At 34.7% G+C, this 20,564-nt stretch overlaps 1 protein-coding gene across 6 annotated transcripts in view; it reads right to left on the bottom strand.

Moving 5' to 3' along the window:
• Positions 1–2,672: 2,672 nt before the first annotated feature.
• The window catches only part of KCNH5 (potassium voltage-gated channel subfamily H member 5), a 388,790-nt gene continuing 370,898 nt past the window's right edge, over positions 2,673–20,564 (bottom strand). For all 6 annotated transcript variants that reach the window (XM_006068056.4, XM_044924885.2, XM_044924884.2 and 3 more), the window contains one exon: positions 2,673–12,529. In XM_006068056.4, coding sequence (XP_006068118.1) covers positions 11,582–12,529 — 948 coding nt within the window. In that variant the 3' untranslated portion in view covers positions 2,673–11,581. The remainder of the gene's footprint in view (positions 12,530–20,564) is intronic.

Below are 20,564 nucleotides of genomic sequence, written 5' to 3'. Positions count from 1 at the left end.
AGACTGTGGGAAATTCTTAAAGAGATGGAAATAACAGACGACCTTACCTGTCTCCTGAGAAACTTGTATGCAGGTCAAGAAGCAACATTTAGAACCAGATATGGAATGACTTGTTCAAAATTGGGAAAGGAGTATGTCAAGGCTGTATATTGTCACCCTGCTTATTTAACATATATGCAGATTGTTGCTGCTGTTCAGTTGCCAAGTAGTGTCGAACTCTTTGCAACCCCATGGACTGTAGCACGTCAGACTTCTCTGTTTCTCGCCATCTCCTGGAGTTTGCCCAAGTTCATGTCCATTGAATTGGTGATGCAATCCAACAGTCTCATCCTCTGTCACCCTCTTATCCTGCTGCTTTCAAACTTTCCCAGCTTCAGGGTCTTTTCCAATGAGTCAGCTCTTTGCATCCAGTGGCCAAAGTACTGGAGCTTCAGATTCAGCATCCGTCCTTCCAAAGAGTATTCAGGGTTGATTTCCTTTAAGATTGACTGGTTTGATCTCCTTGCATTCCAAAGGACTCTCTAAAAGTCTTCTCCAGAACCACAGTTCAAAAGCATCAATTCTTTGGTGCTCTGCCTTCTTTATTGCCCAGCTCTCACATCCGTACATGACTATCGGAAAGACCATAGCCTCAACTATAGGATTCTTTGTCTGCAAAGTGATGTCCTTGCTTTTAACACACTCTAGTTTTGTCATAGCCTTCCTGCCAAGACAGGAAGCAATTGTCTTTTAATTTCATGGCTGCAGTCACCATCCAAAGTGATTTTAGAGCCCAAGAAGAGGAAATCAGTCACTACTTCCACCGTTTTTCCCTTCTATTTGCCATGAAATGATAGGACTGGATGCCATGATCTTGTTTTTTTTTTTTTAATATTTAATTTTAAGCTGGCTTTTTCACTCTCATTCACCCTCATAAGTGAAAGTGAAGTCACTCAGTAGTGTCCGACTCTGTGTGACCCTGTGGACTGTAGCCCACCAGGTTCCTCCGTCCACAGGATTTTCCAGGCAAGAGTACTGGAGTGGGTTGCCATTTCCTTCTCCAATCCTCATAAAAAGGCTCTTTAGTTTCTCTTCACTTTCTGCCAGTAGGGTGGTATCATCTACATGTCTGAGGTTGTTGACATTTCTCCCAGCAATCTTGATTCCTGCTTGTAACTTATTCAGCCTGACATTTCTCATGAGGTGCTCTGCATATAAGTTAAATAAACAGGGTGACAATACATCATGTCAAATGCCAGACTCGATGAATCACAAGCTGGAATCAAGATTGCTGGAAGAAATATCAACAAACTCGTATATGTATATATGCGCTCTAATGGCAGAAAGTGAAGAGGAACTAAAGAGCCTCTTGATGAAGGTGAAAGAGGACAGTGAAAAGCTAGCTTTAAGTTTAACATTCAAAAAATAAAGATCATGGCATCTGGTCCCAACACTTCATGGCAAATAGATAGGTAAACAGTGGAAACAGTGACATATTTTATTTTCTGGGCTCCAAAATCACTGTGAATGGTGACTGCAACCATGAAATTAAAAGATGCTTGCTTCTTAAGAGGAAAGCTATCACAGACCTAGACAAGGTATTAAGCAGCAGAGACATCACTTTGTCAACAAAGGTCTGTATAAGCCATGGTTTTGCCAGTAGTTGTGTATGGATATGAGAGCTGGAGCATTGAGAATTCTGAGCACCACAAAACTGATGCTTTCAAATTGCAGTGCCAGAGAAGATTCTTAAGAAGCTTTGGATTGTAAGGAAATCAAACCAGCCAATCCTAACAGAAATCAACTCTGAATATTCATTGGAAGGACTAATGCTGAAGCTGAGGCTCCAATACTTTGGCCATCTGATGCAAACAGCTGACTCATAGGAAAAGATCCTGATGCTGGAAACGATGTAAGGCAAATGGAGAAGAGGGCAGCAGAGAATGAGATGGTTAGATAGCATCACCAACTCAGTGGACATGAGTTTGAGCAAACTCCAGGAGACAGTGGAGGACAGGGAAGCCTGGGCTGCTGAAGTTCATGGGGTCACAAAGAGTCACAGACAACTTAGCAACTGAACAACAACATTCAGTGACATTAAAAAATGCACCTCTTAAACTGGATTTCTTCAATTAGAAAAAAAATGTTGTATTCTCAAATAACAATCTTTATTATATATTCAACCCTTACCTTTTAATGCTTCAAGGGCTAGTGGCAGAACCATTTATGAATGTTTCCCAAAAATGAAAGTACTCTATTTTCCTGTGTATTATATATTCTACCCTTATGCTTCATAGACTGGGATAAACCTATAATGTTAGGGAAATAATAACATTTTTATATATTGATAGAATGAAGAAATATTAAGAAATCTCTTAAAAATAAAATTTTCTCCAATATTCTATCTAGATTTTATTTTCTATCTTTCACAAAACAGATATATCTTCTAATTCAAGCACACTTACCACTGGGGTTTAAAATTCAGTTTCAGATATGACTCTAATTTTATTACTTCTCCCATCACTACAATTTATCAGAGGAAAGGTATTATAAAATTTTAAAATTACATTTTAAGCTAATATATTAATATCAAAAGATTATTTGAACCCACTGCTTCATATGTTTGTAATGTGAAACATTTCATTTTCTAAATTCAAGACAATAATTTTCAACAAAGACTCAATTCAAACAAGTTCCATAAAATGCACATTTTATTCTGTATCATGAAAAAATATTCACATTTAAATAAAGTGGGAAAAAATGAAAGTTAATCCTCCCTGATGAAATACAGTTTATTGTGCTGAAACCCAGAATTCTTTTGGGTTAGAAACTTCCACCTGCCAATTCACTTTTTAAAAATGATTTTTTCTTGAGAACAAATCTTAAGTAAAGTGATAATCACCATAAACTTCCCAGAAATAATTAAATTTTGATCACAAGCATTCAAAACATTTTCACACATTCTCTCAGCAATCAGTAATAAGTCAATAGTACATACAAAATTTCTGCATTACACACTGCAATACCTTTAAGTAGAAAAAAATGATCTATTAAACATGAATTAATTTTGAACAGAACAAACTAGTACTGCTTAGCATAGGTATTAAAACATCACAAGAAGTTTTTGCATTATATCCTTGGCCAATACAATAAACCAGTTGTTTCCAGTGAATTAACCTTTATAGATACAGACATTTTTAATACCCCAAATTCCCATTAGTATGGTTGCAGTGGCAAAAACATTTACAAATTTGCAAAAGTGAATTTCCATAGTAACATTAGTGTTTTAGTCAGGAATCTGCAGTATAATATACAAAACACTGCAACTAATGTAAACAAAGTCACTAGAGCATAGAATAGAACGAAATCTATAGTCTCTGATTTATCATAAATATGCACATTTTACCTTGTTTTGTCTGAGTACCAAGCACTTCTAGGAATCATTGCTTTTCCCATAAACTACAATGGACATTTAGGGTAGAAATAGATCTAAATTGGCTTCCAGTTTCAGTGCAGTAACAATCACATCGTTCTTAACATCAAATTCATGTTTTAGCTCACTTTAACTGTGAATAGAATCTAAGGAGGAAGATGACTGCTCAGTGGAAGATGGCAGTGCTGCCGATAAGATGGAAGGAACAAGACATCAAGACATTTTTACCCTCTTTGAAAAAGAACACTGAGAATCATAACATGAAAACATTTCTGAAGAGATCAAAAACCAATCTTTGCCACTATTTTTATAAATATGGAATATTTTAAATAATCTTGATTTTAAATGAAAGCACACTGGGATTTTTTAAAATAAACTGGCAATGCATGACTATGATATATTGTTATTAAATACCCAGGTCTATCAAAATATCTTTGATATGAAATTCAAAATGAATCTTGATCATGATTTTGCATAGTTGGCTAGCTGTTCTTCCTTTTTACCTATATCACGGTCTCATCTAGGATCCTTCCCATCATACTTTGGTTGGAAAAAGTTGAAGAGCAAATGAGGGATTCATGATACAAACATCTCTGTGACCTAAGTAATCTTTATGTTGCCCTAATCACAAAGTCCAGTTTCCCAATAGAGAGCCTGACTGTGGAAGGAAGACGTTAAATTTCATGTCACCGAAGAGGATTTAGCAGAGGAAGATAAATTATTTGGTAGTGAATGACTTAATTTGGTTACTACGAATACTCAATATGGTTTATTTAGGCATCAGTTGTAGATATTTTCAGCTTGATTTGGCTCATCATTCAACAGTCAGTGCATATGCATGAATGAGACAGTGATCAGATCCTCTTGGTTTTACTCCATGAAGAACCCAACCAGCTAGGTACTTATGGGCCTCGGCTTCTCAGTTAGATCTAGAGGTTCTAAACTCAATTGATGGGGGAGCACTCATCTATATATGTATTAAAGCTATGGCACTTAACAAATTTTCACATCACTTCCTGTGTTTCATTAAAGGTTCAACGATGCTTTTGACAACATAAACCATCTATAAATAAATAGACATCTAAAAGCATCACACAGAGGAAAACACATTAAGAGGAAGGAACTGTTATTCCCACTCCTCTTTTTTTATTTCCTCAGTTATAACTCTGGCCCAGTTGCACTTTTAGGTCAACTATTCCTTGAACAAATATATTTAGATGTAGCACAAGTCATGGCCTTATTTCTATAGTAACACAGTGATAATGTAAAAGCCAGGGATGAAAGTGCACCAACTATAAAAGCTTTATGCAGTGTCATCGGGGTCCTCCCCAGTTGTTATGAAAAAGGTAGACTGATCTTTGCTATGGTTACCTCTCACTGTATTATCATCAAAGTGAAAACAAGATGGTTTGGGCCGAGGATCCCAGAGTATAATGTAATACCTTGCTTTTCCTCCTTATACCAAAACATTAGCTTAAAAACATTTCAAAGCATAGAATAAATAAATCACATGAAGAAAATTAACATTTTTTTCATTAGAGAAAACTATTTAAACTCTCTGAAGTAAATAAACATACAAAAAGTTAATTCAATTTGGAAATAATACAAATTGCTATTCTAAGCTGAAATAGTTCATTTGGATAATGTGTTTAGTAGTGGTTTGGCCAAGAAGCCAACAGTGGTATAATTAAAAAAAGAAAAGATCTGCATAATCTACTTAGAACTCAGTGGGTCAAAATAAATTTTAAAAATAAAATATTCTATAGTCTCATTCAAATACCAATAATAAAAAATAAGAGAGATTATAGGCAAAAAATTGAATATTTCTTGTTTTTCTTGAATATCATACATTACCTCTTTATGTTAAAATAAAGTTGGAAAAGGAAATATTAATACTAGTGACCACAACTTGCTTCTTACTTATAACCACATTTGGCAACTTACCTCTACTGATATCTGTCAATTGTGGGGAGAAATAAAGGAAAAGTTCATTATTAGGATGAGGCACTCTGTGCTTGCAACAGTTATGCGTTCAATCTCTGTCATTTATTCTAATCTACTATGGAAAATTTAAAAACTACATTTATATCATAGAGTGAAGTTTTAAAAATTATTTTAATTTTAGGAAACTTTTAAAGTACGTATCTTGAAATATTTGAAATTTGTGGTTGGACTAGATAGCCCTTGCATGACAGTAGTCTGTAAAATAAAGTTTTATCTCCAGGGTCTGCCTGCCTGTGTTAAAATCTCAATAGCTATGCTATCCTGACAAGCTTCCTCATCTACTCCCCAGCCATATATACATGATGATTAATGAAAGATTCAGACTTAGCTACCCTTTCTCATTGAAAAGGCTGCACATATTTACACAGAGCAGTTAATAAAAGTAATGTAAAGCAATGTACACCATTAAAACAAAGGGAAGTCAAAAAAAGGAAAAAATTCTACATAAACTCACAAAAGTTGATCTGATTGTACCTGTAAGCTTTGCCAAAGACCACACTTACATCTCCATGCGCTAAACTACAATCTCCATTACATTCTTCGTAGATTTGTTCCAAATATGAAAACGCAAATCCTGATCTGGACTCCTGTGAAATCATGCAGTCTGGCATGACTATCCTGCTTAAAACCTTACTCTATTTTTCTTCTGATCCTGTAGTCCCCCATGTATAACTTCTTGGTATGTTTTCTCAAACCAAGATGAGAAGAATTTTCCTATAATGTCAAATTAATATATATCAGCTCTCTAAAAAATAATAAATGTCATATCATACTTGGAAGAGTCTTTATTACTGAAGTTGCTAACAATATTTAGGAAGTACCAGTTTACACTGAGAGCAAGCTGATTGAAACCATTTATTCACATATGCAAATACATATGTAATAAGACTGTGACTTGGAATGCCACAGGCCCATCACAGTAGATAAAAATATGTTACTGACCACTTGGCAAATAACTCATAAGGATTACAATGCATAGCAAAAAGTCATGGTCAATGATGATCTATCTATCTATCCCCTTAAACCTTTTTTAATGTTCCTTGGAAGTCTCAGACATTTATAACTATTCTTCCTTTAACTTGAGATATTGTGTCTGTTTTAAAAATAACATCTAATTCCTAATTTTTAATAGCAATTTTAAAATTCTGATTTGATGGAAAGATTAGAAAATCCAATAAGAGATCTAAATACCTCTTGTAGTACATTAAAACTTCCCCTTTGTTTCTACATGCTTTTGCTGTTTTCTTTGCTCAAAGGGTCATAGCAAACGTAATACAGCAGGTTTGAGTGTATCTCTTAGCTTGCAGGCCTGTCTTTGCAGAATGAACAATCATTAAGAAAATGAATCTCATTTTTGAAAATAAATTTTTACATACTATAAGTAGCTTCTTTGAGTTATCGATATCACTAATCATAAATTATAACTTTTAAAAATTAAAACACTCTCATTAGGATACAACATAAGTAGTTCCCTAATGTAATTCAAATGGTTTTCCTTTTTTAAAACTGTTCTTTTTCCAGTTCAAAATACACATTGAAAAACTGATTGGTCATTGGAAAGGATTCTTTCATAGTTAAAAATTTTGGTATAAGAGCATCTACCTATGTGGAACCACTATCTTGAGTAAGTCATTATTTTCATACAAAAGGTTGAAGATGAAATATACCTTGAATACTCAATTTGTTTACATTTTCTCACAAAATTGAGAATTTCTGCTGAGCTATATGATTAAATAGAATAAGAAAAATCGTAATATTGATATATGACTTTTTCTCTTATTTCTCTCTTCTTTTCTAAAAGTTCTTCATTCTTTTCATGTTTGATTAGTAGCTCTATATCCCCAGATAATTTTTTAAAATCTTATGTTCACATGTCAGTGACCAATAATTATTTAGCCACTTATGTCTTTCATCACCACTGTCTGACCAGAGAAGTCTTCTCTAAAACCTAGAATATTTAGAAAATGCATCTTGGCTGGTCTTCTATGAAAGAAAAAAACAAAACAAAATGATAATTTGTCTTTAATGTTATTTTCATCAAAGAGGAAGATGATTTTCCACTGACCTAACATCATCTTGATATAAGAAGAGGACAGTTCTTACCTTATGAATTACTGATTGGGAAACTGAAGCCCAGATACACTAAAAAACAGCTAACCTACTCATAGTTACTGTGATTATGACAAAGACACAGATTCTGAATCCAAGACAGAGCTCAGATATTCATCCTAGGATTGAATTCTAGTTTTCCAAACAGTTGTTCTTTCTTCTCTCCCTTTCCATCTAGACCACAAGAGAAATACTCTTATACATAACAAAGTATGAAACACAACAGTCACGTGATTACAAATATTCCTATTTTAAAGTTATCCATGTATGGGTATGTACATTCTAGACAAACTTTCTGATTACCTACATGAAATTTTGGAAAGGAGACATAAGATTGATGAAAAGATAACAATTTTACAAGAGAGTAGCATTTATTAGGGATATGACAAATAATTTCACTTGTGTCAGCCACTGCACACTTCATAAACAATCATTGCTCTGAAGACTAATTGAAAAATAAAGCTTTCTAAAAGAATTTAGTTATTTAAAATAGAACAGGTGAACCAAATCTCCTTAAAGTTAAGGACAGAAAACAGATTTTCATTTAGGCTCCAATAAGATTAGCTTTCAAAATGCACTTTATTTAGTGGTCATAATTAATATTCCTATTAAAGTGCTGGGTACTCTGGGAATATATATTTGTTCTTAGGAACAATTTAAAACCCCAAACTTTCTAAATCTCTTGCTCTGATCTACATTTTTTTTTAACTGAATACTTAGGACGTCTGTGTTGCTATTGCTGTTCAGTTAGTAAGTCATGTCCAACTCTTTGCAACCCCATAGATCAGAGCCAGAGAATTAGAAAGGACATTTGTACTGCTATACTTAATGTAAGATGAAACCTGTGTCATAACAAAAAAAATTTCCATTTTAACAATGAAGTCTGTGTCTCTATTCAACATCTATGCCTGGACCATTCTAAAGATTGTTTATGTCAATGTGGTACATGAACTGCTTTGAAATTGTCATCTGCCTTTTGTGTTCCTATTTGCCTTTATCATAAGCTCCTCTATTTACTAGATCAATGTAGTGCAATAATATCCTAATATAGACTGATAAAACTTGTCATCCTGATATGCAGTTCACATTTTTTTTTGTTTGACTTCTGCTATCATGTTGCAACCACCTGTCCAGGGTACAGCATCTGATCTTATACATTATTATTGAAGAATATTGAAGATGTGTAAGGTGCTTTGGAAAATGTTCCAATTTTAAATACATATCTATTTACTCCTATTATTACATTGTTCAGAAAGATAATAATAAAAAATTTTATTCTGGATGCACCAAGAGCATCTATACAGCGTAAGAATGAAACATGCAGTCCTCTGGTCCCCTTAGAGAGAACCTACTGTCTATGTGCTGGTTGAGGCAACACAGAACATGATTGTATCATTAGTGGACATATTAAAGTAAGCGATCACCCTTTACCCAAGTCTGAGTAAGTCTGACTGGAAAGAGTTGTGGAATCTGGGAACCTATAAGATTACTCTATATACAATGTTTGCTGAACACATGCATTTCTGCTGAAAACAGCAGAGTGTATTCAGCACCACATCATGTCATGCACACAGGAACAGGGGTGGCTGGGAAGAATAGTGTGATAACTGCACCATAAATAAGCAACTGATACTCTTCCCTCCTTTGTACTAAAGTAGTTTTAAGCCATATATTTCTTTTCCCAATACATGAACATCACTATTGTAGGTCAATTAGATGAAGTCAATGTTAGAACACAGGAAATATTAGCAATGCTAATAAGCAAAGGCATGGATTGCCAGCTACAAACCACTCTGATGTTTCAGTTACTCATACTTTTACACCAACCGCTATTTCTGAAGCAGGTGGCTAAAGTTAAACTAACCATTTCTGTACTCAGATTATTTTTTATCACTCACTTTTGAAAGCTTAGGCAAGTTTGTCTCAGACATGGTTAAATAGAAAATACCCTGAAATTCAATAAATATCAGAGGTCAAGGAAAAGTACCATCCTCATCATGAAAGCAGTGGAGTCCCACTTGCAACGTTGATTTCTTACACCATGATTACTTCATTGTCCTGTGCCTATGGTAGGTAGTTATTGTAGCATAGCATGAAGATGTGCTACCCTGAAAGCTTCCATTATGAGTAATGGGAATTATGGGCACAAAAATAGGAAAATGGAACCCATGGCACATAACATCTGTCCTGAAATTCTTGGATTAAAGAGGCACATCTTGTGGGCATGCGAAGAAGCTCTAATAGAAGTTCTAAAATATCAACTGTGTTTACAAATCACTTTGCTTTATACTTCTCCAGGCAGATGGTCATAACTTGTCTTTTAGTTCTGTTGTTTTTGTTTGGGGATCCTGGGAGACAGTTTAAAAAGCTCATAAAAATGGGTACAATACATCAAAATATCTCTTTTGATTTTGCTATCACCTCATGTATGTTAATATATATGTACAGATGGTCCAATAATATACAAATTACTGTTTTATATTTTCAACTCAATGCAAACATTAACTGCCCTGCTTCCACTATTAAATGTCATTCATGCACCAATTTAAAAGTATGCCTCACTGATCAACTTTATAAAATAAACTTTAGTCAAAAGAAATAAATTTTCCTAAGTTCTTACAAATGAATGTGCATTTTATTCTCAATACATAGCATTTGAGAGTGTAGCTATACACGATCTTCTGTTACTTTTTTTTTAGTTGATAATAGGCACTTTCTAAGAAGAGGATTTGTGGCCCAAAAGACTCTGAAATTTGGTCTTTAGTACCCTCCTTTCATAAGCAGATCTGCCTGAGCCTCAATTGTATCAACTCAGCAGAAGTCCAGCAGTAGAACCGTGTGCAAAAAAAGCTTTAGAAAATTGTAACTATAATAATATTATAGAAAAGCAGTTGTCTGAGTTGAACAACTTAACATCTACTTTTTAGTGTTGTTTTTTTTTTTTTCCTAACCACGTTTCATGTAGTACCTTTACAAGCAGTAAGAATCGGGTGTGAGCAATTCTGTATCTGTGCTTCATTCTTTCTAAGTCACAAATATGCTACAAAACTTATCTTTTTATATTCTTTTTTATTTTATGTCATTTTAGTTAAATTTTGTATATGTTAAATATTGTTTGCTTGGTTTTCTTTTGCTAAGAACCTTTCAAGTTCACTTTTGAGCAAGTTAAAAATAAAATTTAGAACATTCATCACCTTTGGAAAATCAGCATCTCTAACATAAATTGTTAAAAAGACCCTTTTACCCTGTGGTGCAGTATTTCTATAATAATATACACTATATTAATAGTTCAGTATTTATGGGGTTGAAAAACATGAGCTTATAAGATGGTGGCTGTTATCCAAGATGAAGGGAGTAGGGATATCCTTACATAAGAGTTAATGTTTACTATCTAAGTAAATGTTAAACAAGGAGAGGTACAGTTGAGCAAAAATGCAATTCATGCACAAACCCAAGTAGTAAGTTCCGTATCCCACGTCGATGTCTGACTGAGGCAACAAAACAGTTATTTCAATGGAGCAAATACTGTCTGTTGTGGAAAATAACCTAATACTATGTTACAGAAAAATATCCTATGGAATGAAATCATAAAATGGCACTAATAGTTTAAAAGGTTGAATGATTCCTTGGCATTAATTTATAATTTTAACTTAACAGAAGAGTGAGGAAATGACAGATCAGTATACTCAGCCTGAGATCAAATTTGTCATGGCAACATTGGCAGGTTGGACCCTGATTCTTCAACTATTACACTGCCTTGGTTAACAAAAATCATACTTTTAAAAATTACAGAATAGAGATTATAAATAAATGTAAATTGTGCATGCAGTCAACTGCATAATATACAAGCAATATCTACGTTTTTAATAATTATCTTCTTTGGCAGGCCAGAATCCAGCTGGACATGCAATATTTACACATCAAAATCCATATTGTGTTCATCATATTGAAAGCAAGTGAAAATATATATATATGTATATACTGTATATATACACATATGTATATAGATGTATATACTGTTTTTAATATATTAACAAATATATATGTATATATATATTAAAAGTGGATTTCATCTTTGTCAGATTCAGGTGACTCAGGCCTTGAAACACTAAAAATATCCTGACAGGGTATTTGAGGAGGTACTTGGAGAGGCATTTGGGATTTTGGAGAAGAGATTGGGGGTGCATTTTTCTCTGAGAGTATTTTTAAGATTTCTGCCACCTGCTTCTCCAGGGCAGTCATTCTGCAGCTTAGCAGCTGAATGTCCTCTTTGAGTTCATGTTTGACTTCCTGCAGTGTGGTCTGTAAGGCCTGCTCGGGGATGGGATAAAAGGGGTGTTTGGCATCAGCCTGGATGGGGCTGTGCTCTAATGGGCTTCGTGCCTCCCCAGCCTTATCCAAACGAAGGTCACTTTTTGTAATCCCACTATCACAGGAATCTGTTTTCCTTAATGGGTTTTTGGTGACACTGTTCTCTGAGTCACTGCCCTTGGGGTCCTCGGACAATAGCCCCATCGACTCAGCTTTAGTGACGTTATTCCAGTCTTCCTTCTTCTCCTCATGGGCTCCCATATTATTCTTGAGTCGCAGCCACCCTTTCCCATTTCCATTCTTCATTCTTATGGGGCTGTTGACTTTGAGACATTTGGGGTCAGCGCCACCACTGGGCTTGAGTTCCATGGCATCGCGGTTGTTTTGCTTGAGGGACTCGCTGGTTTTCACGTAGGCCAGAGACGTCTGAATGGGTGTGATCTGCGACACGGTGACCACACTGGTGCCGGTGATAGGCGCTCCATTCTGTAAGGAGCGGCTTTCTACCTGCAGCTGGTTCCGCTCGGGGTCACTCTGCGTTGACCCCTGATTCCGCAGCTCCTTCTGCTGCTTGAATTTCTGGAAGAGCTTTCTTACCGGATGGTCCACGGGGATGCTGAGGGTGACCTCATTCTTTTGCCTGAGGCGCTCCTCCTCTTCTTTCTTCACATCACTGATTTTGCGGAAAATGATCTGTGGAGGGGCAGAAAGATTAAAAACTTGACTATAAAAACAGATGACTTAATACTTGTGTGACAAGATACCAAGTGTATTCTGTTTTCCAAAGGAAACTCTTGAAGATAGGGCAAGCAAGACCACTTCTGAAGGGAAAAATAGTCCAGTGCCAGTTAACAGGTACTGTACACTTGAAATTAGACATGGAAACACTGAGTAAGCTTGCTCAGCTTATTTTGTCCCACTTCCTTGCATATCAGAGGGGGAATGTAGTAAAGAAACAACTAAATAGAGCTATTTGCTTTCTTGTTCACGTTCCCGTTTCACAGAACATAGACAAATACATAAATATAAACATCTATTAATATGTTAGTATATATGTATATTTATACATGTATACATGCATGTGCAAGAAAACATATTTATCTCTTTGCAATATATCACTATTTCCTGTAAGTTTTTCTTTTTTCTTTTTGATCATATTAATATGATTCAAACCCATTCTTAATGTCATCCTCTGTTTAGAGGTCAAATAATAAGAGTTCTAAGCTATAAAAATACTGAAAATTTAGGCAGTCTACCTACATAGCACTGTGAGTTGGATAGAAGGAGGGATTAAATTTATTTATGTGGCTCTGAGGCTAGAACAAGGATTTATATATAGAAGCTTCGGGAAGGTAAGTACCAGGTCAGTATACAAACTTTATTTCAAACTACTACGCATTAACTGATTTCACTGCCTCAAAAACTCATGAAACTCACACCACTGAAATATTCGAACAGAAATAAGAACGTTGTCCATGTAATACTTTCACTGAGTAGGAGGCTGGACTCTTCAAATTCCAATATTTTAAAAATTCAAATGTAAAGTTAAATACATAGTACATGCAGGATTAGATGAGCACTCACAAATAAGTAAGCATAGATTTTATTAAAAATGTATTTTGAAAATAATATTGTGAAGTTACAACTCCATCAAGAAAAATATAAAAGACTGACTATGTAAGAAATTATTACCACTTAAATTATCAGAGTCAGAGGTGAATTTGGAAAGTGTGAGATTTTTTACTCTAAAGAACAAAATAACTACAGATGAGGGTTATAAGGAATATTCACAAGGGAGTTATATTAATGTGCTTTCAGAATCAGATAATTTTATGATGCTAGCAAAATGACTTGCCTCCATCACCCTCTCTTATTAAGCTGTTGGTTGGATTAGAACTACATGTGAAGTATATAGTCTCTCTCATGTAATAGACTCTCAGAATACGTTGATTATCTCCCTTGAACTCTCATAAAACACTTTCTGTTTGAAACCATTTTCATCACCTCTGTCTCCGTATAGTCATTGATCTTATGCTAGAACCAATACTAGTGATGATCACTGTAAACAGAGAAGTCAGGGAGAGGCAATTCTCCCTATAAAAGCACATTTTCTAAATTGATATTGATGCACTAAATATAGCTTATCAAGAAGTAATAATTTATATTTTAAAATAAATATTCTCTAAATCTGGTAACTGTCTATAAAGACCAGCATATTTTCCCCTCTCCACTAGTACATGAAATGGATCTTTTTGAAAAATGTAATTCTAATCTCTTTAGTCTGATATCAAAGCTCCAGCAGTTTAATAAGAAGTCTTTCAAAGGGTTGACATATTTCTCATGCTTCCTAGGTAAATAAGGCTTGTGCTAAACTTCAAGATATTAACACTTTTTGAGACCAGACAAATCTAAACATGGAAATGAAGATACTCTATTCCTGGATCATTCCCTTTCATTGTAAATGCAGTTACTTTGATTCTATGAACTGACATAAAGGGACTAATGTAAATGGTGGGTCACATCCTTCTTCCCACTGGACTCCAGCCTGGTTTGTTTTTAAATGTAGTTACTTAGCCTTGGAAAGACATAGCCTTGGTGAGGGGTGGTAACTGAGATTACCCTTCACATTTTGGGGGTGGAGAAATGCATCTATGTCAAATGAACAGTGGAGGAGGGCAAGGCTTGGTGCACAGGGATGTCAGATAAAATACAAGACATCCATGCAATATTTAGGACACACTAAAAAATCATACATTATTTATCTGAATGGGATAAATTTATACTGTCATGTGAGGTTCACAGATGAAAGATTTGGGGTTCTTGGAGACTGAGAACCTGTGGGCATTTTAGGCCATACTTTTATGCTTTAAATTTTCAATACAATGGCTAATAATTGCTTATAATTATTGTGTGCTTACCAAATTTGGGATGCTTTGTGATTTAAGGATGTAATATGCCCAAGTAAAACATCAGTTTAAAAAAATAAGCCTTCTTTCTCCAGTTTCCCTTACCAGTCAGGCCCTCTCCATCAACCAAAAACCAACAAAGGCCTTTGACACTGCTACCACTAAGTGGAGAACAAAGACTCCTAATGCCATACTACTGAGTACAAGGGGAGTTCTGTGACAGGGCCAGGCTGCCACTCTGCATCAAGGGACAAATAAAATAGAACTGGGTTGCCATATTTTGTCACCAAAAAGAGGTAAAAGGAAATGAGAAAAAGAAAGAATGAGGTTTTGTATATGAAAAACAGAATCCGAAGAATTCATACTTGGATTTAATCAACTATTTAGCATAAACAGACTTGTAAGTCAAAGCTCAGTTTAAAAAAAAAAACAAAAAACTTTTAAATTGAATGGAGTTTCCTGAATGAGACTAAATTTATCTATTTTGACTGTAGAACAGAAATTATGACTTTTTCAAAAATGCTTATCAAAAATACTTATTAAAAAAGAGGTCACTTCTACAAATGTATTATCTCATTTAACTGTCATTACTCCTCTATGAGATAGGTCCTATTATTCTCATGTTACAGAAAAGCAGACTGAAGCACAAAAAGTTTAAATGGTTTGCAGTAGGTCACACAGCTAGTAAATGGCCAGGGTACAAATCCATGGAGTCAGATTCCAAACAGTTAACCATTACAGTCTAATGCAGTTCTTCAGGATAACTTTGACACCACCTCCTGTACCTGTGAAAACCCAGACAGGTGAGTGGATGAAGTAGGGAGTGATACAGCAGTTTAACATCCAAAAGGCAACCCTTCACAGAGCATTTGCCATGACGAACCATCCCTCAAAGTGGTGAAATGAATAAACAACTGAAGCTCTGTGCTTGTTGAATAAGTAGAGTTGACAAACACTTGCTGAGTAGAATCAAGTTCAAGTTTTTGACCCACAGATCAATCTTTAAAGAACCTGAGTAAGAATCCTTGAACTGTAAGAATAGAATAACATCCATTAAGAATGTATTTTCTGGCTGATGACAAAGCAAAACTTTCCTAATGTGAGGTATGAGAATATAGGCCCTGAAAATTTAAAAAAAAATTACAGAGGTGTCACAACCAGTTGGCCTATGTCTTACGTGCAAAGCCTGATAGACTTTGCTATGACTTATAAAAAATGTGTTACACAACAAATAAGAAAATAAAGTCACCGTGTTTCAAAAACATTAAAGGTAGTAACATTAAATATAATAAATGCTCATAGTTTGAAGATAATTTTATGACTCTAAACTCCAACTTTGAATAACAGTATGTTTTTATTATGAGGAAGACATTTCATCATAAAAAATAGGATGAAAATTATTCTACATTACCATTACAAGCATGAATATTCTCATATAAATTATCTCAGTCCATGCTGAATCTTTCCTTCTAAAGAAGTGCTTCTTAACCTTTAACATTTTAATCATGTAGAATAAAATGGTTTAAATTCATAAGGAGGAGAAAGATTGATAATTTTTAGTTAGTTAAACCTTCAAAACAGTGTGTTTTTATTTTAGATTAAAATAATCTGCAGGCTACTTTTTGGCATTGAAAGAATCTTCAAATAATAAGAATTTTCATCATCCAATTGATTCTTACATTGGCAATGTGTCATACAGAAAGTAAAAAATTTCCTATTAATTCAATAATTCAATACATAAGCTATATACATTAATTCTGCCAAATGATAACATAAAATTATGATTATTTTTCCTTAGAAAACAAAGATTTAAAAGCAAAATCCCCCAAAACATTATTTTAAAAAATAATTAAAGGATCTGAGTGAAATTCAGAGGAGATCAACTTTTATAAGAATTAAATCGTGTAAAGAAACAACTAGGATTAAAATAAATCAGCTTTTAAAAATGCAATATTTGCTTTTTTTCTTTAGGAACCTTTAGCAAGAGCTTCCTACAACCTCTTGCACCGTGTCTATCTTTTGCTGAATGGCAAGTCAAATTGCTAATAAACACTAAAAAATTAAGGACAGAATTAGAAAAGAAAAATCACAAATGAGACTATGATTAGAGCCACACATTTATTGGTAGAATGCACAATAGCCTGTACTGTTTCTAAGAGTAAAGGGGTTTATTTCATTTAAGCTTTTCTTCTCCTTGCTTCATTATGTTCTGTGGAGCCCATGCTGGAAGGTTTAATTTATTTAAATGATAAAAGCTTCTTAAACTTGACAGGGAACATGGCCAACTGAGCTTTCCATTTCAAAAGTAGGACATTTGATAATAAAAGGGATATCAAAATTGAATAATTTGAATGTGTACTGAACTTTGAAATCCAATAAAAGCAAGGGGAGAAAAAGGGTTAGAATCATTTATTTAATGACATGGATTTAGTAGTATGTAATTTGGAGGATAGAGGTGTACTCTCTGAAATGGCTCATCGCTTCCCAGATCTGTGAATCTACAGAATTGACTAGGAATTTATAGCTACTTATACAATCAAACACCAGCTCCAGATTATCTGACTGTCTTTAAGGACTTAGTTGTTTTGGTGCTTTGGTTCCTTTTACTGTTTGTATAAACTTAGTCACTAATTCTAACTCTAGTCTTTTCAACCATTCCAACCTGAACTAATACAACAAAGAAGTACTTAGCAATCACTATTGTGTACATATCAGATGCTATAAACTTTTTTTAACAAAGGCTTCGGTGACAGAGCTGTGGGAGGTGACCATGTGTGACTGAAGGATAACAATGATACACCACACTCTGATTTGAAATATGGCTGCCTTGCTTCATTCAACCATTCATAGGCTCTTCCAGGGCAAGGACTGTGTTATAGATCTAGTTCAGCCCCTTAGGTCCTAAATGAGCTTTGAGGAATTAATTAATTAAGTGATTAATACAAAGAAAAAGGAAGGAAGGGAGGCGAGTAGAAAGGAAAAAGTAAGGAAATGAGAGAAAAAGAAAATTGTTTGATTTTGTTAATGTGTTGGGAAATGCCTAATACGAATAGATGTGGTTAATAAGATGCAAATGCAGGACATTCTGAGAGAAGGTAATGGCCCCCCACTCCAGTACTCTTGCCTGGAAAATCCCATGGACGGAGGAGCCTGGTAGCCTGCAGTCCATGGGGTCGCTAAAGTTGGACACGACTGAGCGACTTCACTTTCACTTTTCACTTTCATGCATTGGAGAAGGAAACGGCAAGCCACTCCAGTGTTCTTGCCTGGAGAATCCCAGGGACGAGGATCCTGGTGGGCTGCCGTCTATGGGGTTGCACAGAGTTGGAGACGACTGAAGTGACTTAGCATCAGCAGCAGTAGCAGCAGCAGGACATTCTAGACTTAACTGATATAATTACGCATTTCTATTACTAAAGTTTTTTCATTAAAAAAATATAAAAGCAGGAAGCCAAAGTCTTCAAAATCAAGACTATAGCTAATCCAAGGTAAAGCTGGCAAAGTTTAGACTCAGTCTCAAATATTGCAATAATCCATGATTTGTCTTCCCTGTCTCAGTTTCTAGATTTCCCTTTATTCCATTCTTTACTATTATATATCAAATATGATAGTGTCCCAAACACAAAAATCACAGAGTAAAATCAAAGCTCTTTAATGCAGTCAGCAAGCCTACAGTGGTTAGTTAACCTTCCTTTCCAACTTCTGTTTTCCTTCACTCTCACTTGACCTTCACACACCAGCTACTGAATCAATTTGAGATCTAGAATCTAACACTGCACATAGTGTTCTCTCTCCTCCTCCTCACCTGCTGGGGAGCTCCTACTTATCCTTTAATCCTCAGCTCACTCTGCTCGTCTTTATGAGTCAGGACCAGCTAAACAATGTGCTTTTTTTTTTTTTTGTACTTGCTCAGTCATGTCCAACTCTGTGACCCTATCAACTGTAGCCCACCAGGCTCCTCCGTCCATGGGGATTCTCCAGGCAAGAACACTGGAGTGGGTTTTCATGCCCTCCTCCAGGGGATCAACCCAGGGATTGAACCCAGGTCTCCTGCATTACAGGCATATTCTTTACCATCTGAGCCACCAGGGAAGCCCGGCTATACAATATGTAGGGCCAAATACAACATAAAAATTCAGGGCCTCTAATATCATACTTAATGGTAAAATACTGAAAGCTCTTTCAAGAGTTCAGGAAAGAGACAGGTATGTACCATCTTGCCACTCCTATTCATCACTGTGATAAAGCTAATACTCAGGGAAATTGTCAAGAAAATGAAATAAAAGACATTCAGAATGAAGAAGAATTAAAATCATCTCTATTTGGAGATGACATGATTAGTTACACAGAAAATCCTAAGGAATCCACATACAGTTGTGCATGCATGCACACACACACAAACATACAGACAAAAAACTAGTAGAGCTAATAAAGGACTTGAGCAAAAATGTAGGATACAAAATCAATAAAAAGTTAGTTGTATTTCTATACTAGTAATGAATGATCTAAAAATAAAACTAAGAAAATAATGTCAGAAGACAGCATCAAAGAAAATAGAATACTTAGGAAAATTTTTAACCAAAGAAACACAGGACTTATACACAAAAACTATAAAACATTGTTCAAATAAATTAAAGATCCAAATCAATAGATATTCATGTTTATAAACTGAAAGACTAAATATTGTTAGCATGACAATATCCCCCAAATTCTCCTCTAGAATTAATTCCTAAATTGATTAGGAATTAAAATAAAAATTTTATTTTTCAGGAACTGACAAGCTGACCCTAAAATATAGGTGGAAATGCGAGGGACCCAGAATATCTAAAAATATCAAAATATAAGAATGTAGTTGGAGGATTCGTACTTTCCAGTTTAAAAACTTATTCCAAAGCTTTAGTAATCAAGACAATGTGGTACTGGCATAAGGACAGACATATACATCAATGGAATAGAACTAAGAGTCTAAAAATAAACCTATGCATTTATGGTCAATTGCTTTTTGACAAGAATGCCAAGAGGATTCAATTAGGAAAGATTAACCTTTTCAACAAATGGTGCTGGAGCAACTGCATGTTCACAAAAAAGAAAAATATATAGATAGATAGATACAGATGCAAGTCTCATACCATATAGAAATTTCAACTCAAAAATATATCAAAGACTTAAATGTAAGAGCTAAAACTATAAAATTCCTAGAAAGAACCCAAGGCATAAATTTTAGTGACCTTGAATAAGGCAAAGCTTTCTTAGACACCTAAATCTCAAGCTACCAAAAATATTAAATAGATAATTTGGACTTCACTAAACTTCAAAACTTAATCATAAAAAAGAATGAAATAATACCATTTGCAGCAATATGGATGGACTTAGAGATTATCATGCTAAGTAATTAAGAGAGAAAGACAAATATAATAATACTTATATATGAAATCTCAAAAAGCTTTTGCAAATGAACTTATATACAAAAGAGAAATAGGCCAATAGAAATAGAAACAAACTTACGCTTACCAGAAGAGAAACAGTAAGGGGGAGGGATCGATTAATAACGTAAGTCACTTTGCTTTACACTTGAAACTAATACAACATTGTGAATCAACTGTACTTCAATAAAAATATACAAAAATAGTCAAAGAATTAGAAAAGATATTTACCCAGAGATGCTATACAAATTATCAACTGGCACATGAAAAGGTGCTCAGCATCATTAATCATTAGGGAAATGCAAGCCAAAACCACAATTTCACTTCCTCTAGGATGGCTATAATAAAAAGATAACAAGTATTATTAATAGCAGAAAATACCAAGTGTTGGGAGGATGT

Source organism: Bubalus bubalis, chromosome 11 (genome assembly GCF_019923935.1).
Source record: "Bubalus bubalis isolate 160015118507 breed Murrah chromosome 11, NDDB_SH_1, whole genome shotgun sequence".
In the NCBI taxonomy this organism is placed as follows: domain Eukaryota; kingdom Metazoa; phylum Chordata; class Mammalia; order Artiodactyla; family Bovidae; genus Bubalus; species Bubalus bubalis.
The sequence above is the reverse complement of the archived record's forward strand: the minus strand, read 5'-3'. Positions and strand labels throughout refer to the sequence as shown.